This window comes from Aspergillus pseudonomiae, assembly GCF_009193645.1.
Source record: "Aspergillus pseudonomiae strain CBS 119388 unplaced genomic scaffold BDV37scaffold_76, whole genome shotgun sequence".
In the NCBI taxonomy this organism is placed as follows: Eukaryota; Fungi; Ascomycota; class Eurotiomycetes; order Eurotiales; family Aspergillaceae; genus Aspergillus; species Aspergillus pseudonomiae.
In genome coordinates this window covers 52,692-78,151 of record NW_022476068.1, presented here as the reverse complement: position 1 = coordinate 78,151, position 25,460 = coordinate 52,692, and the positions used below count along the sequence as shown (strand labels likewise).

General features: G+C 49.5%; 11 protein-coding genes and 1 non-coding gene across 12 annotated transcripts; 5 read left to right on the top strand and 7 right to left on the bottom strand.

Annotated features, from left to right (window-relative positions):
- The first annotated feature begins 371 nt into the window (after positions 1-371).
- Positions 372-1,065, top strand: BDV37DRAFT_199576 (uncharacterized protein). The gene is made up of 3 exons (XM_032079830.1): positions 372-625; positions 701-732; positions 805-1,065. Exons 1-3 carry the CDS (start codon positions 534-536, stop codon positions 960-962), a joined length of 282 nt encoding a protein of 93 aa, XP_031937912.1. The 5' UTR covers positions 372-533; the 3' UTR covers positions 963-1,065.
- A 390-nt stretch (positions 1,066-1,455) lies between these two features.
- On the bottom strand, positions 1,456-3,950 carry BDV37DRAFT_274318 (amino acid/polyamine transporter I; the record flags this gene model as incomplete). Its single annotated transcript, XM_032085215.1, has 19 exons — positions 1,456-1,562; positions 1,621-1,699; positions 1,765-1,912; positions 1,962-2,090; positions 2,145-2,222; positions 2,274-2,475; positions 2,532-2,556; positions 2,605-2,637; positions 2,688-2,716; positions 2,764-2,798; positions 2,843-2,921; positions 2,966-3,080; positions 3,126-3,197; positions 3,247-3,311; positions 3,409-3,437; positions 3,529-3,601; positions 3,649-3,718; positions 3,766-3,799; positions 3,856-3,950. The coding sequence occupies 19 exons, from the start codon at positions 3,948-3,950 to the stop codon at positions 1,456-1,458; spliced, it is 1,497 nt and encodes a 498-aa protein (XP_031937911.1).
- A 685-nt stretch (positions 3,951-4,635) lies between these two features.
- BDV37DRAFT_274317 (amine oxidase) lies at positions 4,636-6,564 on the top strand (the record flags this gene model as incomplete). The annotated part of the gene is made up of 7 exons (XM_032085214.1): positions 4,636-4,671; positions 4,714-4,743; positions 4,779-4,827; positions 4,909-5,042; positions 5,091-5,123; positions 5,250-5,502; positions 5,579-6,564. The coding sequence occupies 7 exons, from the start codon at positions 4,636-4,638 to the stop codon at positions 6,562-6,564; spliced, it is 1,521 nt and encodes a 506-aa protein (XP_031937910.1).
- A 218-nt stretch (positions 6,565-6,782) lies between these two features.
- On the top strand, positions 6,783-6,854 carry BDV37DRAFT_t182. The gene has a single exon. It is a non-coding gene; the product is annotated as a tRNA-Arg (tRNA).
- Positions 6,855-6,901: 47 nt separating this feature from the next.
- BDV37DRAFT_274316 (uncharacterized protein) lies at positions 6,902-9,350 on the bottom strand (the record flags this gene model as incomplete). Its single annotated transcript, XM_032085213.1, has 10 exons — positions 6,902-6,959; positions 7,803-8,181; positions 8,252-8,359; positions 8,413-8,436; positions 8,503-8,553; positions 8,608-8,764; positions 8,824-8,883; positions 8,942-8,994; positions 9,058-9,076; positions 9,324-9,350. The coding sequence occupies 10 exons, from the start codon at positions 9,348-9,350 to the stop codon at positions 6,902-6,904; spliced, it is 936 nt and encodes a 311-aa protein (XP_031937909.1).
- Positions 9,351-10,937: 1,587 nt separating this feature from the next.
- Positions 10,938-12,975, bottom strand: BDV37DRAFT_257242 (carboxylesterase). Its single transcript, XM_032082922.1, has 5 exons — positions 12,538-12,975; positions 12,444-12,476; positions 12,161-12,383; positions 12,046-12,104; positions 10,938-11,962 (listed from the first exon to the last, which is right to left on the bottom strand). Exons 1-5 carry the CDS (start codon positions 12,871-12,873, stop codon positions 10,991-10,993), a joined length of 1,623 nt encoding a protein of 540 aa, XP_031937908.1. The 5' UTR covers positions 12,874-12,975; the 3' UTR covers positions 10,938-10,990.
- Positions 12,976-14,123: 1,148 nt separating this feature from the next.
- Positions 14,124-16,631, bottom strand: BDV37DRAFT_257241 (uncharacterized protein). Its single transcript, XM_032082921.1, has one exon. The coding sequence runs from the start codon at positions 16,261-16,263 to the stop codon at positions 14,362-14,364; it is 1,902 nt and encodes a 633-aa protein (XP_031937907.1). The 5' UTR covers positions 16,264-16,631; the 3' UTR covers positions 14,124-14,361.
- Positions 16,632-17,075: 444 nt separating this feature from the next.
- Positions 17,076-18,261, bottom strand: BDV37DRAFT_296782 (aldo/keto reductase family protein; the record flags this gene model as incomplete). Its single annotated transcript, XM_032090188.1, has 2 exons — positions 17,076-18,101; positions 18,207-18,261. 2 exons carry the CDS (start codon positions 18,259-18,261, stop codon positions 17,206-17,208), a joined length of 951 nt encoding a protein of 316 aa, XP_031937906.1. The 3' UTR covers positions 17,076-17,205.
- A 434-nt stretch (positions 18,262-18,695) lies between these two features.
- On the top strand, positions 18,696-19,196 carry BDV37DRAFT_296780 (cupin domain-containing protein; the record flags this gene model as incomplete). The annotated part of the gene is made up of 1 exon (XM_032090187.1): positions 18,696-19,196. The coding sequence occupies one exon, from the start codon at positions 18,696-18,698 to the stop codon at positions 19,194-19,196; it is 501 nt and encodes a 166-aa protein (XP_031937905.1).
- A 450-nt stretch (positions 19,197-19,646) lies between these two features.
- On the bottom strand, positions 19,647-21,686 carry BDV37DRAFT_286459 (putative MFS transporter; the record flags this gene model as incomplete). Its single annotated transcript, XM_032087924.1, has 8 exons — positions 19,647-19,875; positions 19,931-20,031; positions 20,089-20,208; positions 20,280-20,541; positions 20,612-20,850; positions 20,905-20,967; positions 21,029-21,126; positions 21,194-21,686. 8 exons carry the CDS (start codon positions 21,684-21,686, stop codon positions 19,647-19,649), a joined length of 1,605 nt encoding a protein of 534 aa, XP_031937904.1.
- A 424-nt stretch (positions 21,687-22,110) lies between these two features.
- Positions 22,111-23,388, top strand: BDV37DRAFT_274310 (Gfo/Idh/MocA family oxidoreductase; the record flags this gene model as incomplete). The annotated part of the gene is made up of 1 exon (XM_032085212.1): positions 22,111-23,388. The coding sequence occupies one exon, from the start codon at positions 22,111-22,113 to the stop codon at positions 23,386-23,388; it is 1,278 nt and encodes a 425-aa protein (XP_031937903.1).
- Positions 23,389-24,450: 1,062 nt separating this feature from the next.
- BDV37DRAFT_296779 (SDR family oxidoreductase) lies at positions 24,451-25,307 on the bottom strand (the record flags this gene model as incomplete). Its single annotated transcript, XM_032090186.1, has 2 exons — positions 24,451-24,644; positions 24,698-25,307. 2 exons carry the CDS (start codon positions 25,305-25,307, stop codon positions 24,451-24,453), a joined length of 804 nt encoding a protein of 267 aa, XP_031937902.1.
- Between the last annotated feature and the right edge of the window lie 153 nt (positions 25,308-25,460).

The window sequence follows — 25,460 nt, the reverse complement described above, 5'->3', positions numbered from 1 at the left end:
AACTCAACATCGATTGAGTTAAACGCGACCTTGAAAATCGCATAAACAAATCATCCATTGTCAAGAGACTAGCAAGATCATCACCGAAGATCTCCTCATTCAATACGGTGGAAGTAGCATGTGTTTCAATCCTTGCCAGCCGGGTAGAGACCACGGCAGTTAAACAAACAACCAAGGTAATGATGACGCCCCATGTTTTCAATATCATTACTAAACCCAGGTTTATTACACGGGTAAAACCGCAGAAGAAGTAGATCGGGCTATCATTGCATCAATGTCACGATGATCAGCAGCTGCACGGAGTTTCATGACCGACGTTGAAGATCATTTAATTTCCATCATACGATTTCCCCGATCATGCCACACCAAGAATCACATCACTGACTCTCCACAGCCCCAACTTAGCAGATTTAGAACAAGATATATAACAATGCTCTCGTCAACCCCATTCAGAACTCTAATTTCCCCAATATTTCTATTCCCAAGCTGAACAAGTTTTACCCCATACAAAGACAATCAATCAGTCTTACCCCATGGATACATCCACCACCCCGTCCGCACCGCAGCGCCCGCACTTCAAGCGGCCTGTTTACATTCCCCCGGTCAAGGGAAATATTGGTAAATGGTATGTGATCTTCACTTCTAGCGCTGTTTCATTGATCACAGGAAGAACATGGTTCTAATATTGTCGTGAATCCAGGTACCTCCCAGCCATGGGAATGATAGCCCTCGGTAAACCACCCTCATTTCTCATCACCATGAATGACTCCACCGAAACACAGCCATCTAACAATACAATCGCAGGCTTCGGCGTCTACAATTACTACAACGCTCCCGCCCCCGCATACGACCCCGAGGAAGCAGAGCGCCTCCACCGAAACAAGGCCTTGATGGACGCATACGGAGACAAAGAGACCTTACAAGACATCGAGCGCGCGTTCGCCCTCTACGAGATCCAGTAGTCGCTGGCTTCTCAATGAATGATCATGATCTCGGACTGGTTCTGATAGGATAGGATCCTGCATTTGTGGAGTTTGGGTGCTTTGATGGTAGCGAGTGGTTACTGGGTTTTATTATGTTTTTTATTTAACGCGAGATCTGGGATCTAGGTAGTATGCTGGCATATGAGTTAATGACATCTTTTTTTTTTTTCTTTCAATTTTTAAGATGGTCTTGTTTGATTTCAGTGAGGTAATGGTTGTCTACTATCCAATCGATGGCTATGGTAACCCTCTCTTCTGCAACCCTCAGGCCATTGAGTATGATGGTTTCGTAATACACTGGGTCTTGGACCCTTCTGATTCGGGGGTATACACAGCTATGCTATCTCCATTTAGACTCTATTCGTCGCCTGGGCAGAGAGGTCATGCAACGTCGCACCCAAGGACAAGACACCCCTCAGTGACAGGGAATAGATGCCACTCTACCGACATTAAGTTACATATACCGACCGACCTAGGTCTCGGTCTCAACCCTCGGCCCCGTGAAATTCCTGCGTCCATCCACGATCCACTGCACAACCGACACCAGAACAATAATTCCGAATGCAACGATACAGTAATCTACACATGTCAGCAGTTACCTCAGATAGAACTAGAGAGTCGCCTAGGATGCACTTACTCATACTGCTCCCCGTCACCGGCCGAGAAGGAGGGAACAGGAACAAGACGGTCGTGAGAGCGATATAAGATAGGGAGATCTGCGTACATATATCATTAGTTGACGCCAGATCTATACAAAAAGGTAGATGCTATGAAAACTTACAATGTCAATCACCCATCCGATCGCAGTCGGGATCTGGAATTTCCGATCGGGTAACGACCTGCGTCCTCGGAGGCAGTTGACGGCGATCGGCATGGCGTAGGATAGATCCAGCGCTACGACGGACGAAGAGATGATGGCGTTGAAGGCGCTATTTTCTTAGATGAGTGACATATCTGGCTGATGTATGTGGAACGTACCTGGAAGACCCGAGGAAGATCAGACCGAATATGATCACGACCAATGTGGTCAATGCCAGTGCGTTCAAAGGCAGTCCGAGTCCCTGATGGACATGCGCGAAGAAGCGCGAGGCGGGGAGGCCACCGTCCCTTGGGAGAGTGAGTAGTTCGTCCGGGCCATGGGACATAGGGCTAGAGGCTCACCGAGCGAATGCGAATATCATCCGGCTGCTCGTTGTCATCACGCTAAGCAAGGCGAAGATCAGACAAACGAGGGGTAGCCTATCACGTTAGTTGACCCCAGCGATTCAAGGGTGACAAGGACAAACGTACATGAGTAGGCAGATCGCGCCTGCGGTATTCTGGGTCGCGTGGAGGAGTATCTGCAGCAAGGGCCCTGCTTTTGAGCTCACCACGTCGGTGATATCGCCTGCGACGAAGAGCAGCACGATGAGGAAGACGGAGCCGGTGAAGGTGCCAATCCCAACGCAGGTTAACATAACCTTGGGTCCTTTAACGGATGGATTCGGGATTTCTGTGCGCCAGTGAGGGTTAGTCTTGTCGCGTGATAAGGCACGGGGCTAGGTGTACCCTCGATCATGTGCACCACGGCATCCTAAGAAGATTAGAAATATGATGGATATCGGAAGGTAGAGCAACCTACAAATGCGGTGACTCCCAGTCCTCCTTGGAGAAGCTAAAGAATCAGTATGTTTCATTATCGGTGAGTCGGGATGGGAGACAAACCCCCAGTAGCCACGCCACGCCATCAGGCCCTAGTAATCATCAGCGACGTTCTATCTCTCGGAATTTGTAAACTCACAGCCAGTTTGATTCACGAATTCACAGAATACGAAGCTATCTCATCAGCCAATGAATATCAGTACCGACGGGATACTTACTAGGCAGAGTTATAGTCCGGGGAAGCGCACGCCAGCACAGTGATGGAAACCAGAACAAAACCGCCAATCGACCAAGTAACTACCAAATTAGAACCGAGCGTATACGGTCTCAGGTATACATACAAGCGCCGCGATAGATGAGTGGAAGCACGGAATTCATGAACGCGTTAATAACGAACGCGCCCAACGTGAGACCCACGTAGATAAGAAACTGCTGCCATCGCTGCCATTCAAAGTCCTAGCCACGATGAGCGAAATGTCTAACATGGAAAGACAGACCTACCGGATAAACCGCGGAGACTACGCCCGCAATCAACTGGCTTGAAAGAAGGGCGTTGGTGGCCACCAGCGCAACCTATAGGGTTAATTTCGCTCCTAGCCTAAATCTCCAACGGAGTACTTACCCATCCAGCGACGTTAACCCAGCCGGTAATCCAAGACAAGATCGGAACCCATTGCGGCCAAGACACTACCCTGTTTAACATGCGGAAAGAACCTAGTGTGTTGGGCCAACATACCAACTGACGACATTAGTGAGGATTGTATGCAAGGGATAGGCTACGTACCAGCTACCCAATGATATTGTCCACCCGCCCTGAACATGCAGTCACAGGTCAGTCTCCCTCGCTTTCTCTCCTCTTTCTTTCTTTGTTCTTTTTGCTTTTCGAAATTGCCAAGAAACTCACGTTGGGAATGCCGAGAGGAATTCAGCCAGGGAGGCTGCGATGCACAGGTTGCAAGTGCCAGCTGTTACCAGACCTACAAACCGTCAGCGGTATACGACAATTTTGCATTAACATACTCACCCCAGATCACACTGGTGCTACCACCCGAGGTCAGACTGATCGATAAACTCGCAGAGAGGGCCGTCCAAGACTATGATTCGTTAGTGAGGGCTATCCAGGGATGGCCTTAACACTCACATTAAGCACCGCGAACGCTAAGCCAAGCATAGAACTATAAAACACGAATTAGCATTTAACTGGTCAGCCATATTCTTGGAATCAGCTTACAGGGTGGAAAAATTCCGATGCAGTTCCGGCTTATGGCCCATTCGAGCCAGCTGCGCATCGTCTTCCGGTACATATTCGACCTTTCTTTCCTCCATGGCGATCAATGAAAGTATGGGGGAAATGGAGTTGTGTGGTGGAACCGTACTTGCAGAGTTGACAGATATTAATATTGAATTAATGCTACCTTGGTTTCTTGCGACACCAAGATGGAAACGGAATGTCCAACCTCGGATGCGGGGAAAGCTAGGGCTTGCCGACTTGACTGAATTAGCCTTGATAAAAGACAAGTCATCTCGCTACAACAATGCATCTGATTTGCCAACTAGAACTCAAGGTGGATCCCATCCAAGGGTCACTGTTTAGAGCAAGTGGCTCGCTCTTAATCTACTAATTAACCCACTATTTAAGCATCCTGACTGGCCCAGTCAAATGCTTATCAGCCCTGCCACATGACAGGGGGTTCAATCCGCCTGGACTTACCCATCTCGTGCTAAATTTCCTGACCACCAGTCTAAACGTCTACTGACTAGTCGACTATCATGCCAAGACTGTCCTGCTGATCACAGGCTGCTGCATATCGCCTCACGGTCGATCTGGTGAGCGGGTGCAGAGATAACCCATTCTACCATTTGGTGAACGCCAAGCGAAGGCCATGTACCAGATATGACTTGCCCAATGTAGCCCAGTAGTGATTACAAAAGCTCTGCGTAGCGCTCTTGGATTCCGTTGAGAGCCAAACATCGTGTAAGCTTTAGACAATATGCATTTCACGTTGTCAATATGTTCGAGTCTCTTGCTAGCCACGGGAACAATAAAGTCGACCTTCGCTCACGTCGCACAGCCTCCACCCGAGGATAGAATATGCACAGAAACCACAGTGGCAATCCTGTAAGACAATAATAGCCTTCTTCGTCGTGCGGCAGGGGTCTAACGTAACCCAGCGGAGGTGGAATGGCCGGTATCACGGCAGCAGTAAGTGGATCACCGAGGTTACCAGCAAGCCCCGAAAAGGACGGTGGGGATAATTATTCATTGATTTAATTTACTAGCAAGCTTTATCAAACGCATCGATTCATGACTTTGTCATTTTAGAATACCGAAATACTATTGGCGGGCGCGTTTGGAGTACGGACTTCGGTCAGGACAAGACTGGAAAACCTTACGTGATAGAACTTGGTGCGAACTGGGTATGTTCATGTAGCTTTTCTCGAAAGAAAATTTTGCTAAGCTATCAGCGCAGTTACACGGTGTCGGAACAAGTGGAGCAGGTAGGTGCCCTTGATCCATGTATGTGACCTTCATTAACTTCAGGAAGAGAACCCACTCATAACACTGGTATGGGACAGAAATTTCCCTCTCTTCTATATGTAACTGACAGAATCCTGCCTTGACAGGCCAACAAACACAGACTCAAGAACACACCGGACAATTTCAGCTCCGTTCTTACCTATGACGAGACCGGCTACAGCGACTACCAGGATCTGTTAGATGCCATCAGCGACGTCAAGGATGTAGCCTACAGAAATGCGGGACAGATGCTACTAGACAATATTCAAGATCATAATGCGCGTACCGGATTTGCTCTGGCGGGCTGGAACCCCCAGCGCAGCGATATGAAGGCACAAGCAGTGGAATGGTGGAATTGGGGTACGAAGCGCATGGGAGGACAAGACGTCGCAGAAAACCCTAACTAACCCGTAATTCACAGACTGGGAATGCGCAGCCAGCCCTGAAGCCAGTTCATTCATTTTCGGAGTAGCCGCCGAGAATCTCACATTCAACCAATTTGGCGAAGACAACCACATGGTGGTGGATCCTCGCGGATACAGTACAATCATCGAACGCGAGGCGTCAACCTTCCTCCACAAAGAGGTCCAAGACCGTCGGCTCCGGCTTAACACTCAAGTGACTGATATCAAATATTCCAATAAAGGTGTCAAAATCACCAACAGCGATGGTAGTTGTGTCAGTGCAGCATATGCCGTTTGCACGTTTTCTCTGGGCGTACTGCAGAACGATGTCGTACAGTTCGACCCGGCCTTGCCCAAATGGAAACAAACTGCCATTCAGAAGTTCACCATGGGCACATACACCAAGATCTTTCTACAGTTTGATGAGACGTTCTGGCCACCCGACTCACAGTTTTTCCTCTATGCGTCGCCTACCACCCGCGGGTACTACCCGGTATTCCAATCTCTTTCGAAAGACGGCTTCATGCCTGGGTCTAACATCCTGTTCGTGACTGTCGTGGAAGAGCAAGCATACCGTGTAGAGAGACAGTCCGACGAGGAAACCAAAGGGGAGATACTCGCTGTCCTTCGCGAGATGTTTCCAGATAAGCGAATACCCGAGCCAACCGCATTCGTATATCCCCGATGGAACAACGAGCCCTGGGCGTACGGCAGCTACTCCAACTGGCCAGTGGGGACCACACTAGAGATGCATCAGAATCTACGTGCCAATGTAGACCGGCTGTGGTTCGCCGGAGAGGCGACCAGCGCGTCGTATTTTGGATTCTTACACGGAGCGTGGTTTGAGGGCCGTGAGGCGGGCGAGCAAATCGCTGCGATGTTGCAAGATCGATGCTCGACTACTCATGGTATAGAGACCTGCGGAGATCGCACCCATTATGATGTTTTACATGGCACGACGCCAGGAGATGCGTATACTATCATCAATGGGTGGCCGGTTAACAGCACGAATCTATAATCAGTGGACCATACCTGCGATGCATTAGGCTAACACGGCACGGTGATCCTATAAACTGTTGTCAATAGCTGGTTCAATTCATATAAATGAGGATTGTATCCAGACTAATGAGATCAATATTGCATTGGCATTAGTCTAGGCAGTTGATTCTAGAGAGTATATACCACGTTTTAAAGTGATCTAGGACTCATATCTAAGACTACTACTTCACAGCAGCTGGGCGGCTGGCCTAATGGTAAGGCGCTAGATTTCGGCTCTAGAGATTGCAGGTTCGATCCCTGCGTCGCTCGCGCTTTCTTTTTTTTTTCTCTTTCTGTTTTTGCTCCCACCCTCTTTTTTACTTAGAGTCTTGCATCCTTGTTTGAGTTCCTTCTTTTGTCAATTTACCTTTCTCGCTTTTTATTCCTGTGCCGTAAATTTCAGCAGTTAGCCTAACATAAAGTACTCCGATTTTTAGTTGATAATTTGACATGTCTTTTCACTCAACGGTCGGGAAAATATATAACACAACTGAACTTCAACTACGACCACCATCACCACAATTTCATTTCCTTGAATATTTGCTATCTCTTCACCCTATACTCTTAGACCTTATCCTTGCTACCTTGTCTTTTCCTTTCCCTGTTTTTCTCTCTCGATCTAGAATTTGACATCTAGGTGCACAATACTTGTAAATTGCAATGGTAGCCGACCGCCCTTAAGCAAAACATTCGGCTTCCCTCTCTGGGACTAGAGTCAAGAACTGCCGGCAAAACCTTAATGAAACCGAATACAGCAGGCGGCCAGATAATGTCCTCGAAGTATACTCATTTGACATTGTCGATAACCCTGCAGGTAAGAGGGAAAAATAAAATAAAATAAAAAAGACAGAACGAGTATTGTTGATGCTTGTACCATCCTACATACTGTATATTCTTCTACCCGACAAGGGTTGAGGTACAGAGTGACTTGATGCCACCGTCCTTGCCTCGCATTCGGCCTGCCATGCATCATGTTAATGCGATGGTTGCTAACTGATGCAACGAAACCTGCTAAAAGTGAATTGCTGGAGACATATGCTGAAATACCAGACATCTATTCATACACACATAATTACATGAACCCATACACATACACATATATTCATATAAATTAATAAATACCCCCCACCAAACCCATCCAAAACCCCACTCTATAAATTACAACCAAAAAAAAAAAAAAATCAGTGCTGTCTACCATTAACACTCGGACTCGAAAACCTGCCATGAAAAACATGATACTCCGTGGTGACGGAGATGCCATGTTCATCCACGGGCGGCGAAGCAGCATCTTTCACCAACTCGTCCTCGGAATCATGTCTCGACAGCCCCGAGGGCATACCACCATGGCCATCCGTGACCGCGTTCGACGCCACCGACGCCGTCACCTTATTCAGGGGACCCGACTTCCCCGGGGCGTGGGAGTGCGACAGCTCGTATGCTCGGCTGCTGTAGTATGTCCCGTTGCGAGACTTCGAACCAAAAAAAAGAGTGCGCAGGACGGGCAGCGAGTTGGCGATGATTGCGATGGCGGTTTCGATCATGGACACGGTGCAGGTGATCATTTGTTTATTTTGCCAGGAGAAGATGGCGCGGATTACTGTGTTTTGAAGAGTTTCTGGTTAGTTTTGGTTGGGTGGGAAGGGGAGTAGAGAGGGGAGGGGACGTACTGCTTGTGATGACGACGAGGATACCTAGCAGGAAGATGGACATGACGCCGAGCTTTTGTTTGAAGGGCATGCGGAGGCGGAGCACTTGGGAGATTGGGAGACAGATGACTGCGGTGGTTTGTTAGTTGTGGTTTGTCGGGTTGGATGGTTGGGCAACTCACTGATTACATCGCTGAAGATGTTGACTGCGGTTTGGGGATGAGGTTAGTGGGGTTTCTTATAGAGGGGATGTGTAGGCTGCGACTACGTACACAAGATGGTGATCCAGTAATTGATCCGGCTCTGCTTTTTGGAACATGCCCCTGTGTATTGTTAGCTTGCGCGGGTTCATCGACACTCGTGTGGGCAAAGCTCACGGTCTGGGTTATCCATGTCCCAAATACGGTCGACAGGGAAGCACTTGAAGATGATATTGAGAAAGATGGTGAGCCACGTAGCGGCTAGTAAGGCAAGGATGATATTGTAGATTCGTTGGTAGTGGGTTCGATCCGCCAGACGTTTGTAGAAGCAGACCTGCATGCGCAACTGGTTAGTCCACGGCCCTGATCTCTATCGCAGTCGAAAGTACGAACCATGCCGGCTTTGATCAGCCACAGAGAAGTCACATAAAGTGTAGAGCCGGGAATGATCATCTATCACGGACGGTTAACGTGCGATGCGACAAACCCGGTTGTCCAAGCTACCACCAACCTTCATCATATTGATCATATCCGATTTCGACGCATTGGCCATGTCCGTCATGCCTAAACAACCGAGAACCGTCAGAAACCTTCCTCGTGCATAACCAAGCTCAACCCAAAACGTACCCCAATTGAACATGAGATGCTGGATGACCAGATCACCGATCAAACATATACAGGCCGCCGCGACGAGGTAATCGTCGATGTAAAATTTGTTGAACCTCTGCCATCGCACAAACAACCGCGTAACGAAGACGGCACATGCGACAACTGTACAGATGTACCATCCGACCTACAACGTTCGTGTCAGAAGTGATCGTCAGTTCACTGGTTCCCGTGCCGATCAATTGCGCTCCACGTGGAGGGAGAAACCAGAAAAACAAAGCACATACCACCTGTCCGACTCCCGGGGGAGCCATGGGGACGATCTGCAGGCGTTCCCACCGTTATGAAAGAGCAAACGAAGGACTGACAGCCATTTAAACAGTTGGAACGAGGGACGGCCGGCTGGACGGCCAAAGAGAGCGAAGGGGCCTTCACTTGTACGTTAGCGTGCTAAAGACAGAGATTTTAACGCACTGCTGAGCTTGATAATACGGACCTTGTTTCTGCGACTCAAATCCCAATTTGTGGAATCTTGCCAACGGACAAGGAATTGATTCCGCTCTCCCACTGGTCCAACTAACATGGCTCGATCAGAGAAATCTGACGATGGCGAAGCTTATTCCAAGAAAGTGCAAGGGCCTGCTAGTGATACACCGATGCTATTGGGCAAGTATTAGATCTGTTTTCCACGAGCCAGTGGCATCCTTGGAAGGGTCGAATAGTCTGTATAAACTCCCACGGTTCCGCCAGCTCGGGATGGCTGGACGGAGTGGAGATGTTTCCACTTAAAACAATGGCTACATTACCGGATGCGGCCAATGCCGGGAGCACAAGCTTGGATCGTGAAGTCATGGTCTGGTTGCTTAGTAACTACGCTACTCCAAATCTCCAACATGAGACGTGAGGTTACATAGCCTGCAAGATGTGCTGTGGTCTCGTAACACATCTAATTTCCCTTTTCTCGGCGCTGCACAAACCCACCAACAAAGCTGTTCTCGATGTTCGAGTCATAGAAATATACTTCAGCCGCCGCGCAGATTTGCACTACGAAAGTCAAATATTACCTGATAGCGGAGAATCTCCAGCCCGGCTATGCATACACTACTGTATACAATACGACCTTTACGATATAGGGAGAGGCGACCGAAATGGTGTAATTAAGAGAAAGGAGAGAGTCTAAAGACAGGAGAACACACGAAAACAGTTAGATCAAGCGTGAACACACCAATGCAGGGACAACACTCGATCTCGATGGATGGCGCTATTCTAGAAATTCTATATGCCGAGGCTCCAAGACCGAGACTAGGCAGTCAGGTTAATGAAGGGGAAAACTTCGGCAGAATGAACCTCTGGGACGGAATACGGAGCACTCCGTCCAACTGCCCCGTTCACTCTGTTAAGGGGTTTTATTTTTCTCCTACTCGGATCCTTCCCGATCTGCTGTCGGATACGTCGTTCATTTTCTAGTTTTGGCTAACAGCTCTATGTAAGTTTGTAAAAGGATTTCGCTGAACTATATTTAAGGGACGGGTGGCTGGTGGCTATGTCAATGATGAGGATGGCCGAGAATTAGGGTTAACTAGGGATGCTACCCTACCGACCAAAAATGTTTTCAGTCCGTGTTTCTGGGTCCGTCGCCCCACCGTCTAACGTCCAGTCCAATGGACCGTTAGCCAAAGTGGAAAGTGTGGCACCGTACCTGAATCGATCCTTCTACACGAGATCCTTCATGCACGATTTTTCTTAGCGTGAAGGCCGAAGGCCAGGTCTACCTGGGATCATGCAATCCTTCGCATTGGTGTCCACTGGCCCAAATTTAGTATGGAGTAAATACGCGCAACTGCCGGTCGTATTCATATTTTCATTTATAATTGACAGCTAATTAAACCTGTGCGATGGGTATATGTCTAAATAATGCTGCATGCTAATGTCTAATTGCCGCTGAGAAAGAAATTCAGGAGGATTTGGCCAGGGTGACCGGGTTCTGGACCACAGGATACTTCGGGATGTTGGGGTTGAACACGGATTGGCAGCGGCCGTTGTAATCGCCGGTACTGCCGATTTCCATGGCCAGCTCGTTGCCAGGGACGCCGAGCTTAGCCAAGGGTCCATTGGTGGGCTTCGCCCGGTCCCAGCCCGGTCCGGCGCTGGGGTTCTTGATCCAGGCAACAAACCAGTTGTTCATGTAATCAGCCAACGCCTGCTGCGCCTCTGTAACGCCGGTCAGTTTCGAGAAACACTCGTTGCCTCCGTGGAAGAAAGGCACTTCGCTTCCGTGCGATGCGCCGATTCCTGCGATGCCGATGACGTTGTCGTAATCGCCGAACCAACGGTACACCCAGGTCGGCTGCTCTTTGGCACGGACGTCGATCAGGTAGTCGGTGGGACAGAAGAATCGAGCGTCTCCGTAGGAGGCGCCGCTCATGAGGGAGACCGTTTCATAGTCCGAGGCGTTGTAGGCCGCCAGGAGATCGTCCTCAGGCACATGAGCCATGTCGGCATCGAAGGTCTTGATCCATTTGGAGAAATCGGTGTTCTCGCTGGAGTAAACCATCCCGAAGAGCTTACCCTCCTGGTCGGAGTTGCCGACAATCAGGGGCACCGACTTGGGGTAGTTGCCAGCGGCGAAGCGCGACTTGTAGTCCGCGAAGCGGGTGATGTTATCCACAATCGGGGAGAACCAGGTGTTGGAGGTCGAGTTGAAGTGGGAAGTCTGGATCGAGTACATGTCCACCTTACGAAGACAATCCAAGGTCGGATTGCTGGAGTCACAGCTGAGTGTAACACCGGCGGCTTCAATGTCCTGAGCCACTTGGGTCAAGCCGACGCCGGAAGGGGTGATGGCGGGTCCCGACTCGGCATTGGCAGACATTTCGATGGCGCCTGCCAGGAATGTATTGGGATGATTCCACAAGTAATGATCAACCTGCATCACGATCAGATTAGCCACCCGAGGCAATATTCAGGGCTGACTGTCCATGTGGACCGAAGGATTCGTAAATTACTTACATGAACACTGCCGGAGGAGTGACCACCCAAAACAATGCGGGTCTTATCACCACCAAATCCTGTGAAGGCAAAAACGTTACCGCATGATCAGGGGACAAGAATGCTGACGACATACCTCTGATGTTGTCGTAAACCCACTGCAAGGCCATCTCAATATCGAGAATGCCAAAGTTCTGCGACTGGCCGTCAAGCTCGGGAGCGTTGGGAGAAGCATAAATGCTCTCACGGTAGTTGACGTTCACGTAGATCACATCCTTGCGAGCGAAATTGTGTCCCTGCCACTGAGCATTGCTATTGCCACCAGTGACCATCGCACCACCATAGATGTAGACAAAGACCTGTTCATTGGTTAGCAAATCTTCTAGAGAAGTCTTGATAGAGTGTGTGGGGGAACTAACGGGTAGGTTAGAGCCATTCTGAGGGGTCCAGATCTGCAAAGTAATTCGGTCAGCATTCAATAACCAAAGGCAATATCGATACAGGATATAATACATTCAGGTTCAAGCAGTCCTCGCCCTGCGCAACAATCTTGTTGCCGGACATAGCCTGCGCACAGGAAGGGCCATAAGAGGTCGCATCGAACTCAGCCCTAGGGACCTTGGGCAAGCTCTGAGGAGCCTTCCACCGATTCTGACCAGCAGTCGATTGCGCAAAAGGGATTCCCAGAAAAACATTGGCATTGTTCTCCACAAACCCCTTGACCAGACCTTGCTCGGTCAAGACCGAGGGCTTGCCGTTGAAGGTGGCACCAGCGCGGCCTTCCAAAAGAGCGACCGCAGTGACAGCGAGGCAGGCTGCCCGCTCAAGAAGATCCCAGATGGCACCCATGGTGAAATCCCTTCAAGACAGGAGTATATGGTGAACCGAAAAAGGAGGAACAAGGGATGAAGAAAGTCGGTCCGCCGCTATTTAAACTAATTCTACTTTAACGCTTTCGGGGCTGGCCCGGTCGGAAGAAGAAAACCGCGTTTTGGCCTCCTTAACCCTAGTTCGAGTTCGAATCCTCCCGTTCTTTTCTACCGATTCTCCATTCTGGTTCTACCAATCGAGTGCTCCAGCAGCGTTTGACATCGGCTAATCGGTTGTCTCAGCCACGTGGTAGCGATTAAACTAGGCCTTGATCTAATGCAATGTAGTGCTTGGCCATCGGGTCCCACCCTCGGAGAAGAAAAGCCGTTCGCCAGACTGGTTGGGTTTTTTCGATACAGTATCATTATTAGCAAATATTTTTACAGGCCCGCTTGTTCTTCCTTTTACTGTCTCTCGTGCCAACGCCCTCGTGGCAATATGGATCTGTTGGTGTGGATCTCGCGCTTTCTTTCGACGCTTCTTCGCAAATTTATGGATTTTTTTGCCCCTCCACTATCATTTCGGGTGCCATGAGGGGCCCACACGTAATAAAAACACCGTAGCGAAAAGAGAGTGTTTCTTCACATAGTCCAAGTTAACCCCAAGTCCCTCGTTGAGGCAAGCCTTGGCTGCTTTATTACTCTCATCTCTTAAATATGCCAATTCTGTGCACAGACGTCCATACTCTAATATAGGTTACTGCAGATAATCTAGCAACCGACACAGAACATGTAACCCATGCACCCACCAAGCCATTTACAATGTTAGACTCACCGAACAGAACATACTATACTCACTGAATGGGGAATGACATTCCTTCCGAGTAGATCCGCACGTGGGAATCGTAAAAGGTGGAGCTCAATGACTTGAACCATGGAGCCTGGAACAAGATCGAGATTTTCGATAGTGCACACCCGAGGGTTGGTTTTCGCACTAGATGCTTCGAGAGCTATCGTATTGCCTATTTGGAATAGAACGTTTCTCTCCACCCTGAGTGGGACGTGGACTATTCAAGTTACTAAATGCGAGCGCGGCATATAGAACGTCGGTCTTACCTGTTGTGGGAATCTTTACGAGGGCATAGTTCTAGGAACAGGCGTGTTTGTGTAGGGCTTATACGAGACAGTCTCCTTGGTTGGGAGTATTTGGGCTACAGAGAGCGAACCATGGAAGGAAGCAACTGTAAGGTTGGGGGAAGAGAGCAGCTTTGTGGGGAAAATTGAGTAATTGCATAGATACATCTTTGTGCCTCAGTTTTGGTATAAAACATTTGGGATGGAATGTCATAAGTGCATCATGTAAAAAATGTGATTTCTTGCAATACTGTGCCCATGTCCTTCATACAGAATATGTACAGGCAAAACTGCCTCAACTAGTTATATACAAGGGCTCCCCCGACCTGGGACAAGACGATTTTCCATAGCCACCAGACGAAACCACCGTGTCTTAATTCGGCGTGATAACCGATCAAGTTCCGTTCGCCGGCTGCTTCCAGGCCTTTCCATCGAGAGTGGTAGTCAAGGTTCCGTTCGCATTGAATATGTTAGTCATGGCATCGATTTCCAGATGGAACCCACCCGGACTAGTCTTCTTGCTTCCGGTAACTTGTCCGGTAGACGTAAGGTCGGAAAACCAGTCCACCTTGTTTATCGTCATGGATTCGACAGTACTGGTGAACCTCTCAGAGCCGTCGATAAAATGTAATCCGTCATCGGAATAGTTGCGATAGTCGACTGCGATGGTTTTGATCGCTGCTGGAATGGCCTTGTCATGAATGATTGACACAAAAGCCGAGCCGGACACCTCTCCCTTCAAGGTGTAATTTCCTTCAGCTGGAAACGGACGGTCTGGCAGAGCACTTTCGGGCTCATATGGCACACCCCAGGGAACTTCATCGGAGACAGGAGCAACTGGTTCAAGATCCAGTGGCTCACGGCTGGTAAGGTGAGCCAACATCAGACGGGTGACACGACCACCGGGTTCAGTAGAGTTAGGGCATGGCAGAGGATTCTGTCCGCCACAAGAAGGTGCAACAACCAGGTTCTCGAAGTAAGCTATGCGTGTGCCGTCATGAGACCACTTGGGGTCTGCCCCAGCGTTCCAGTTGGGGTCGTTGATGCTGCCTGGGCTGCCGTCTCCGTCGCCATTGATTTGCTGGCCGTAGTAGTCTCCTCGGTCCCCATCGTGGTCCAGGAGCCAAGGCCGGAAGAATCGCCGAGGGCCATTGTTGCGAGTGGAGGAGGCGACCGTAGTAGCGATCAGGTCGATAATCGGTGGAATGCTGCGCATGCCGGCCATGAACATCTGCCGGCCCGTCCCTCGAGTATCGAGGATCACTTGCCACTTATCGTCGGGAGAGACATCCATCGGATCGACATACTCGGGGTGATCCGTGATGCGACGGACCTTTCCGGTTGTGAGATCGGCAGCAAATACGTCGATGTTGCATGACTCGACGGGGTTGCCGATATATGTGACCTCTTTACCGCGTCCGGTGAATCCTCGAAGCTCGCCGACCGCAATAGCTGACCGGTTAAACACGAGCTGGTTACCTTTTGCGCTGATCGGCAGGGGGTTGTTCGGGTTATAGAGTCTGGTAACGTTAACCAGATCGTATCGCGCCGAGCGAGGTTCGCCAGTCTTCGGCGACGGGTTAAACTGCAGTCGACTAAAGTAGCCAAACTGTCCAAGTTGGCCATTGGAGAAGGTGAAGGAGTTGAATCCTAAGTGCACATTATCCGGATGTAGACGCAATTCTCGTATATCTCCCCCGGGTCCCGAGCCATCTGCCTTGACATTCCAACGGATCGGGTAGATATGCACTTTATCCGGTGTACACTCAGAACTTGCGAGCAGCTCCGAACCACAATCAACGATATTAGTCCCGATTAGGGCCCGCTTGCCATCCAAAAACGCCTGAGGATAGGGAGAGAGCTCTGTGCTGCCGACCTTGTTTTCTTCCGGCACGCCGCAGGTAATACACTTCCATGGGTCACCGCTAGGAAACTTGGTCCCATCCGCCTTTACCAGAGTCAAATGGGTGCCATTGTAAACGCTAGCCGGATCGGGCGCTGCTGGAGCCCCTGAGAAGTTTAAGCTGACAAGCACATGGTTGTTATCAGGAAGAAAATTTCCACTTTGGATCTGGGAGGATTTGAGCAGACATCCGGTCCGGTGAGGGCTGACTTCCGGAGTACAAGAACCCTCTTTACGGTCGGCGACAGGAGGCAAGGAAAGCTCGGTGACAACAATAGGCTCTGGTACGGGCGGCTTTAAGATTTGCTGGTTGGTGTCTCTGTTGCGATGGTGTACCCCGGCAACACTAGAAATGACGCCCAGAAAAGCTGTGGTACTTGCAACAACATGCATTTTGGACGATGTGATGGATGTTGAACACCAACAGCAGGAAGTTGGCCATATTTTATAATCTGGGATGTGGAAACGATCGGCCACCGCTTCTTCCGGTCAGCAGGGTTCTGATCCACAGAGGAAAGCTCTTCTCTAGGGTCTAAACATACTTCTAGGTCCCAGTATACGTGTATAGCAGACAGCAGATGAATTCGGCTACCCCGGGTTCTGAGTGGTCGATCGTTGCTGGATGTGGCAAACTGATACCTATCGTATCCGTATTCTTTTCCCATCATGGCGGCCGTCCGTATTCTATACTAAAAGAGGCAGCGTTTACGCAGCTGAATACCTGGCAAACAGAAACACTCCGATGATCTGCAGGATTGCCGTCGCTTCATTTCTGATGTATGCAACAGTGTTCTATTGTCAGAGTACTGCTATATTAATTTTAATATGGCTCGCCACCTTTTAAGGCATGCAGACCGACGTGCAGACGCTAACACGATATTGCTTCCACATTTGGCGGTAGACTGAAATGCTTGCAAGAGAATGTCATACCGTATCTCTTCACATGCTTTGGAATCCTATAACATAGTACCTGCTGCCAGGTGGCCGCGTATTCGTTTTATCTCCTGTGTCATGCGATGGTAGGGCTTGGGACATAGTGGAAAGAATTAATTCCCGTTGTCGCCTGTTACGCATACGATATCAGTTTGCTCGACGGAAGACACAATGTATGAGGTAATGATCTGCTAACTTGTCTGTTCATCCTGGATAGTTCTGAGCATCTCTAATGTGGTTCTCATCTACTTAGTCTTACAGTGGAAGAATGCGGGCGCCGGGGATGTTTCACGTATAATAACCAGTATTTCTATTATTAAGATAAAAGTATAGCATATGTGCACACATTCTAGAAGAACTTCCGCTTATTATCCTTGGATTGCCAGAGGAAGATGAACCATTCTAATGCCAGTATTTCCGGATTGGCTCCTGTATGAGCTGCCAAGCCTGCTCCATAGCTTGCACTACATCCTCAGGAAGAGGCCCTTTCTCCGAATCAATCAAGTTGCCTTCTAACTGCTTGACACTGCTCGCCCCGATAATCAAGGCATCGTCGTGCTGTTTATCCAAGACAGAGTGGTGTACCAGCCAGCGGTAAGCGCACTCAGCAATGGTGAGATTGTGCTTTTGAGCAGCTGCTCGGATAATCTCCAGTGCTGCGAAGGTAGTCTTGTTCCAGTAGCGGGAACTCATCGTAGAGCTCTGTTTATTGTTGGGATCGTACCGTGTCCCAGAGTCGAAAGAGGTGGTTCCAATATGGTAACGACCGGTCAGTAGACCGCCTGCCAATGGTTGAAAGGCATATAAGGCAATATTGTAATGCCGAAGACAGGGCAGCAACTCAGCCTCAATCGCTCGGTGAAGTGGGTTGTAGATGCCTTGGTAGACGGACGGACGAATCCAACCATGACGGTCGCAAATTTCACACATCTGGGCGACTTCCCAGGACATGAAATTACTGATCCCAAGACGTTTGAATTTGCCTTCACGGTGTAACCTGTCAACTTCTTGCATAGTGACTTCGAGTGGTGTGTTGCGGTCCGGCGCGTGAAGATACCAGAGATCCACGCTGTCTGTGTTCAGCGCTTCAAGACTTCGGTTGAGTGCTCGTCGCAGATCGTCTGCTCCGAGAGTGTAAGTGTTAGGTCCAGCCCCCCAGTTTGCTGTTGGATATATTTTCGTGTGGATCCGTAAGTTCCTCTCCTGCCAACCGCTTTCTCCCAGGAGAGACTCGGAGGTGCCGTTGCCGTAGGCGCGGGAAGTGTCGATGTCACTGTGGCCATGTCGTTGGAAGACATCTAGCACGTCTCTAACTTCCTCAGGCGTGGTTTGTCGGCAGCCATCGAGCCCTGATAAACCGTCAATATCCAGTCATTCGTTGATGCACAGTGGTGATAACGTACCTGCTTGGCCGACGGTCATAGCCCCAAAGACGATACTGATATTGGTGGATGCCATTGCACTGTTGATAATGACAATGCGGTTTTCCTGTACTTGTATAGATTGATCGGATGCCTCTAACAGCAACAGTGATCACAAGTGGGCAATTCCATTATATACCCTCAGTAGTTACTTCCGGTAACTCCGCGCAAATCTTAATTCCGTTGCTTGAAGTCCTGTCCAGCGTTTTTACGGACACGACCGAGATAGATATATACCCATACTCCACTCGAGAGACATATTTCCGAAAGCCTGTATATGGAAAATTTGAGACTGTGGGTCTATAGCATAATTAGCATTTAAAGTGGTCAGCAAAATGCAGTGATCGGACTTTACATCGGAGTTAAGAGTCGCCTCGTCTTAGTTAAGAAGTCAACCACAACTCTTGCTGTCATAGAACCAAGTGCCATCATTCATCACTATTTCTGTATTACTATATAAACATGATAAACATGCCTGAGCCGACGGCACCGTCCCTGCCACCTCCCCGCCGAGTTGTAACCGGCCACAACACTAACGGTCAAGCAACAGTGGCCTTCGACTCCCACCTTGCGCCCCAGTCTGTGGGAGATGGCACCAACTTGACGATACTGTGGTCAACGAGCGAGCACCCCGCAAATGTCAGTGGACCAGAAGATGCAGCTCCATCAGCTCCAAGCTGGCCGCCCAAGGGCTCTGGAATCACCGCTTATGATATCCCCCCCAAAACAGAGGGAGTCTTCCATCGGTCTATCACGCTCGACTACGTGATAGTGGGCAAGGGAAGTGTTGTTCTGGGCCTGGAGGATGGCTCGAAAGTGACATTGAATGAGGGCGATATGGTTGTCCAGCGAGCAACGATGCATGGTTGGAGCAACACAACCGACCAGTGGGCACGGCTCTACGGTATGATGGTCCCGGCGCAGGCACCTATTGTGAACGGGGAAGAGCTTAAGGAGGATTGGCCTTTTTAAACCCTTTTGCTCGTTTGCTCACAGGCATTTGATGCTTCTCCGGAGACATGGGTCTCTTTTGTGCACTCAACGAATTTGTCACTTGGACAATCTGGCTTATCTCCAATGCGGAACGAAAAGTTTGTCTCTCAATATGTTACATTTGGTCACACTTGTCTTGGGGGTACTTAATTCTGGCCATCTTGGTACAGTTATTCGATTTTCTCCTACGAGCGAATTCGAAGTCCATGGTTATTCCTTGACTCTCCGCTACAGTGAAATTGGATGAGCTCAAACCACAGTTTGGTATTCTCTGATGAGCTTTGAAGTATTATCGTAGCTTGGTATCATCTGTGTAAGGTTTCCATAATCGGACTGTATTTTCACTTCTCGTTCATAGAAAAAGTACCAAAAAACATTGATTACTAGCAGCAACAGCTAGCCCAATCCATAAAACACTGCTTTAACTAACTAATAAACAAATATAAAATCCTCGTTCTTGAGATCCGTCGTGTCCGAAAACCCCTTATCCTCAGTTTGATTCTGCTGAGGAGCGGCATTCGCATCCTCAAGTTCGACCGCCTTACCCACCTTCTGCTTGCTGAACATGGACTCATCCACTATCTGAGCCGATTTACCAAGATCCAGTCTCCGCTGCGCATGCTTCCGGTTGAGGTAGATGAGGTACAGATTGGTTAGGCTGGGGAGAGTAAGCTTCTGCATCCAGCATATAATCACGAAACCTAAGGACTTACATCGCAAACACGCCCACAATCACGAACAAGATAAGGTTCGAGATCAATCCCGGACGGTATAAAGGAGCCTGAGATGTTGAGTAAAGCTGGGGGCCGATCACCTGTTTATGATCAGCATGAAGATTTCAGACGAGAGGTAGGTTAAGACGAGAGCATACATTGCCGGCGCACATCCCGATCAGCACAACCGCCGACGTGCACTTTCGTTTGGTGTCTCCAGCGGTATTTTGTGCTTCCCATGCGTATACCAGGGGAGTAATGCCTGCTAGGAAGGATACCTATTCTGATATTAGTCATGTCGATGAGATAGTTAAGTATGGGATGGGATTGAAGAAAGAAGCCCGCGTACCAAGTAATACCCGAAAAGAAGCACCCCCTTCTGCTCCCGGGGTACAACAATCATCAATAGTGTCCCGATAGCAGACACAATCGCAAATCCGACAATGACGAGTCCCTTGCGCTGAAACCGGGTGGCCAGCCAGCCGCCGCCTACGATGGCGATGACCTGGATTACCCCAAAGGGGATGTTGAAGAGAATGGTCTCGAACGAGCCGTATCCGAAGGATTTGATGATCAGGTTCCCGAATGTGCTGATACCACCGCTTGGGATTCTGGATGGCGTTAGCGTTGGAATTCCGTGGTTAATGGCTGGACATGATTCCACTAAGCACAGTCACGTACGAGATGGTGACGATCAGGAAAAACCAACACCAGGTTTTCATATCATACAGCGTCTCCCAGACATGGTCCCAACGCCACTCGCGGGAGACGACACCCATCTGGTTTGCGCGAAGTCGCTCCACCGCGATGACCTTCTCACGGTGATTGAGGCACTTGGCTTCCATGGGTGAGTCGGGCATGAAGATGAGGACAAGGAGTGAGAAGGCGACTGTGAGAAGCCCGCAGAACATGAAGATAATCTGGCACAGCTTAGCTGACATAGTTCAAACTAGGTATGTAGGATCGGGCTTTACCTGATAGGAATAGAGCGTGTCGCTGTGGATATGACCCAATCCGTATGTGAACAGACTTCCGACCTGCCAAATGCTTTGTCAGTGCCATTTCATTGCATCTGTAGATTGGGGACAGAAAACGTACGACGAATGTCACGCCGTTCATCCCATTCCAATAGGCTGTCCGCAGAGTCTGCTCGCCTCGTCTCCACCACATCTGCGTTACGGCCACGCATGAAGGCGCTGTTGTGTCTTGTTAGGATCTTGTCCCAGACAACAAGTTACTACTATTTGCAGGGTAGCAACATACCTATCATCGCTTCGAACGCCCCCAAGGTAAACCTCAGTCCAAGCAAGCTAGGAAAGTCCGTACAAGCCGCCATAATGGCCAAAGAACTGCCCCACAAGAATATCGCCGATCCGATCAGTTTTCCTGTCGGAAGCTTGACAAGCAGCAGCGCTGCGATAGGCTGCATGACCAGCTGGGCCAGGTAAAGAATCGATCCCAGCCATGAGTATTGCTGTCCATGGAGGTTTGCATCCTCGACTAGTCCGAAAATGGAGACATAGGAGAGCGTGGATTTGTCGAGCTGTTGGAAGAAGTACGCTCCTAAAAGCAGAGGTAGTAAACGGCGATCGATTCGTTTCAGAACACCCTTCTCTTCTTCTGGTGTAAAGGTCCGTTCGCCCTCGTCGACCTCAGCAAGGAACCGCGCTGCCTTTTCCTTGCCCTGGTTCCGGGGTGCTTGCGGGTCTTCGACCGCGGTGATATCGTCGTGTGGTGTTTCTGCTGGACCTGCCATGTTGCCTACTAGTAAATGTAGCTGTGGGGAATGACATTATCCTGGGAAAGAGTGTATTTATTCTGGCTTCGGATTCTAATATCCCGACACGAGCACAGAATAGCTATTGATGGCCATGAACGTAATGACAACAATACCTGGCCTCCATTGGAATCGAAAGCCCAGTGGAGCTCTTCCCCAGACTACACACCCCAGATTTCCCCGCATCATATGCTGAGCCCGATTCATGGAAAAATTGTTCATTTAGCCTGAACGAAGTCTGTGCGGGGAGTGCAGATCTATCACCTCGGGGCATTGCAGCCCGAGGACTTAAGAAGCAGCTATATCCCCCTTGACTCCAAGGTCCAACCGGTTGACACCTTTTGTTCGTCCAAGTTGTAACCTAGCCGATATAATGACCAATCTGAACGGAACAGAGCCCAAGATGAAACGATACGCCTTGATTGGAACGGGCGGCCGCGCCATGTTCTTTTATACAGCCATCGTGCGCGACTTCGGCAGCACCTCCCAACTGGTCGCTTTCTGCGACACCAACAACACTCGCCTGGCTTACGCAAACAGTCGCATTGAGGCACTAGGCCACAGTGCCGTTCCTACCTATCTGGCCGCGGACTTCGACCGCATGATCGACGAGACTCGCCCGGACGAAATCATCGTGACAACCATCGACCGCACACACCATCAATACATCGTCCGCGCACTAGAGCGTGGATGCAACGTGGTCACCGAGAAACCGATGACGATCGATGCGCCGCGGTGCCGACAGATCATCGACGCCGTCGACCGCACCCAGAGACAGGTGCGAGTGACCTTCAACTACCGGTATGCACCGCATAACACCAAGATCGCGGAGCTGTTGAACGCAGGGGTGATCGGAGATGTCAACTCCGTGCATTTCGAGTGGATGTTGAATACCTCGCACGGGGCGGACTATTTCCGCCGTTGGCATCGCGATAAGCGCAACAGTGGCGGGTTGCTGGTGCATAAGTCTACGCATCACTTTGATCTGGTGAACTTCTGGTTGCAGACGAAGCCGGAGACGGTGGTTGCTATGGGCGATCTACGATTCTATGGGAAGGAAAATGCGGAGCGGCGGGGGGAAACGCGGTTTTACTCTCGGGCCCGGGGCAGTGATGTGGCTAAGGAGGATCCCTTTGCGCTGGACTTGGAGGGCAATGAGCAGCTGAAGGCGCTTTACGCGGATGCTGAATGGGAGGATGGGTACTATCGCGACCAGAGTGTGTTTGGTGATGGCATCAATATTGAGGATACCATGGGGGTGATGGTGAGGTATCAGTCCGGGGCCGTGTTGACATACAGTCTCACTGCATATGCGCCCTGGGAGGGGTTCCGGGTGAACTTCAATGGGAGCAAGGGAAGGCTGGAGGTTGAGGTGGTGGAGCAGTCGTATGTGAACTCGGGAGGAGAGCAGGCTATGGAGGGCGCACTGGAGAGTCGCACCATTCTCCTGCGGCCAATGCTGGGCAAGCCTGTGGAGATCGAGGTTCCAACGGGCCAAGGGGGTCATGGTGGTGGTGATCCCCAGTTGCTACAAGATCTCTTTGGCACCCGGTCCCCCGATCCGCTGAACAGAGCTGCGTCACATTTAGACGGGGCATGGTCGATTGCGACGGGTATTGCGGCCAATGAGTCAATGCGTACGGGGCAGGTAGTGCGTGTCAATGAGGTTCTGCAGTTGTAAGGGAGTTTCCAGCTGTGTAGCGACTTTAACACCTTGATTAACCAGTGTGTCGGCATATGAAGCTGTTTCTCGTAGCTATCATTGTCATCAATGCATTCACTAGTTTATAGTGGCAAGCGTGATACGAATTACCCACTTTACAATGTAGCTGCAAGTCACGGATATCCCTGGGATTTGTCAAGAAGGCATATTATCTATACCACAGTCACCACCGAGCGACACGTGGGTCCGATACGTGACCTATTCATCAAGGCAGAAATATATCAATCTGCGGACTTACAATGTAGGTCAGCAAGATACTATGAGTTGTTCCTATCTTCATGGCCCCAACAGTAAGTTCCCAACAATGCACCAACTGGTTCTACTACAAATTCTGATATACTCAACTTGCAGATGTGCAAAATACATGTTACTACAAGCCGTCACACCAAATGCCCTACTTCTTGCACAAAGGTAACGCGCATCCTCGCGACCGTGGGCATGCCCTATCTTTTCAGCAACGGGGCAAACCTGTCGGGAACCCAAGGGTGTATACCTCGGGAAAGCGATCGCATGGGGCAGTGTCTCGAGCACAAAGATGAAGGCTTCGCGGAGTACGATACTCGGTGACTCCGAGGCTTTTCAAGTGAGAAGATTAGCGAGATTTGTTATAATAATCGTCCATGTTCATCACTCGTGAGATATTTGGTATTCCTGTGCGGAATTTAACCGCATAAGTTAACCCAATATGATGATCGATCTGTGGATGTGCTGTGGAATTTTTCATCACTAAAAAGACTTTGGGTGTTGGAATTGGACACTCTTCCTCTATGTACAAGAGACTAAATAATAAATGGTAGTACTGAGAAGAGACATATAAGCTATAGTTGATATGGTCGAGTTGTTTTAGAGGGGATAGGAACGACACATAAGGTGTCAAAAAAACTCTTCAATATTTAGAAGATTGTTCTACTACTATTGGAGAACTCTGGCTATGATCTTATTCTTATGAGATATTCAGTCATTTTACGTCTATTTAAGTTGAATACAACCCCCGATGCAACCCATCAGTATCCAGTGCACTCAAAACCACCTTTCCCTATCTCCATTGTGGCTCAGGAACAATCCGCTACTTTCAGCATCCAGACGTTCAATCACCTGGAGGCTCTTTCGAACACTCTCCTCAGGCTGAATCTGCCCCTTGAGTTCAGGCTCGACTGCCTGAAACTGCTTTAGCATGAATCTATCCGCTTGTATCACCTGAGGGGGTTTCTCTCCTGTGATGATATTAGTGTCCACCATTGCTGCAGCAAGGCAAAAGAAAACATACCCTCCGATGTATCAACCCACCCAGGGCTCAAAGCCAACACCTTGATACCTCTAGGCGCAAGTTCTGCTGCGTACTTAGCGACTTGGACATTCATGCCGGCTTTTGCGATAGAATACGCGACAGCATAGCTGATACCAGTCTTATTGATAAGATCCAAATCCGCCATGCCGCTAGAGATGTGCACAATCTTCTTCTGGACACCCTTCTCAATCAGAGGAAGGAAGGCGTTTGTCGTCCATAGACCACCGTAGATGCCCGTACTGAGTGCTGGATCGAAAATTGTCCGAATGGCTTGAGCATCAAAGGGCATCTGGGTCGGGTTGAAGGACATGGTGGCCCCATCAACGGCGTTGGAGTTGTGGATAAGCACGTCTAGCTTACCGCCGGTGATGGCGGCTGCAGCCGAGGCAGCCTCGAGAATGGACTTTGGGTCCGTCACATCACCTTTGATAACGTGCACGTTAAGGTGCTTGGAGGCGAGCTCAGATATATCGGGCGATTTTGGGTCTCGCACAATAGCCAGGACCGTGTTGGTCGTATCGGCAGCGAGTTGACGCACGAACTCGCGGCCAATGCCCTTGGAGGCTCCGGTGATGGCATATGAAGACATTCTTGATTTGTATTCAAGGTAATTATTTATTCCAGTGATAAATGAATTGATCTAGTACTAATGCCGTTGTGATATTCCTACAATATACTTCCTATATTTATATACATTCGGCGGATTTACAAACCGTTCCCGACCGGATGATCCGATTTTCCC

What these genes read in the sequence shown, in the direction of transcription:
- BDV37DRAFT_257242 (XM_032082922.1), bottom strand. Translation starts at nt 12,873, where the DNA reads ATGGGTGCCATCTGGGATCTTCTTGAGCGGGCAGCCTGCCTCGCTGTC. An exon ending in AGGACTGCTTGAACCTGAAT is followed by an intron (nt 12,477 to 12,537) that starts GTATTATATCCT and finishes ATTACTTTGCAG; the next exon opens with ATCTGGACCCCTCAGAATGG. An exon ending in AGAATGGCTCTAACCTACCC is followed by an intron (nt 12,384 to 12,443) that starts GTTAGTTCCCCC and finishes ACCAATGAACAG; the next exon opens with GTCTTTGTCTACATCTATGG.
- BDV37DRAFT_199576 (XM_032079830.1), top strand. Translation starts at nt 534, where the DNA reads ATGGATACATCCACCACCCCGTCCGCACCGCAGCGCCCGCACTTCAAG. An exon ending in AAGGGAAATATTGGTAAATG is followed by an intron (nt 626 to 700) that starts GTATGTGATCTT and finishes TCGTGAATCCAG; the next exon opens with GTACCTCCCAGCCATGGGAA. An exon ending in CATGGGAATGATAGCCCTCG is followed by an intron (nt 733 to 804) that starts GTAAACCACCCT and finishes ATACAATCGCAG; the next exon opens with GCTTCGGCGTCTACAATTAC.
- BDV37DRAFT_257241 (XM_032082921.1), bottom strand. Translation starts at nt 16,263, where the DNA reads ATGCATGTTGTTGCAAGTACCACAGCTTTTCTGGGCGTCATTTCTAGT.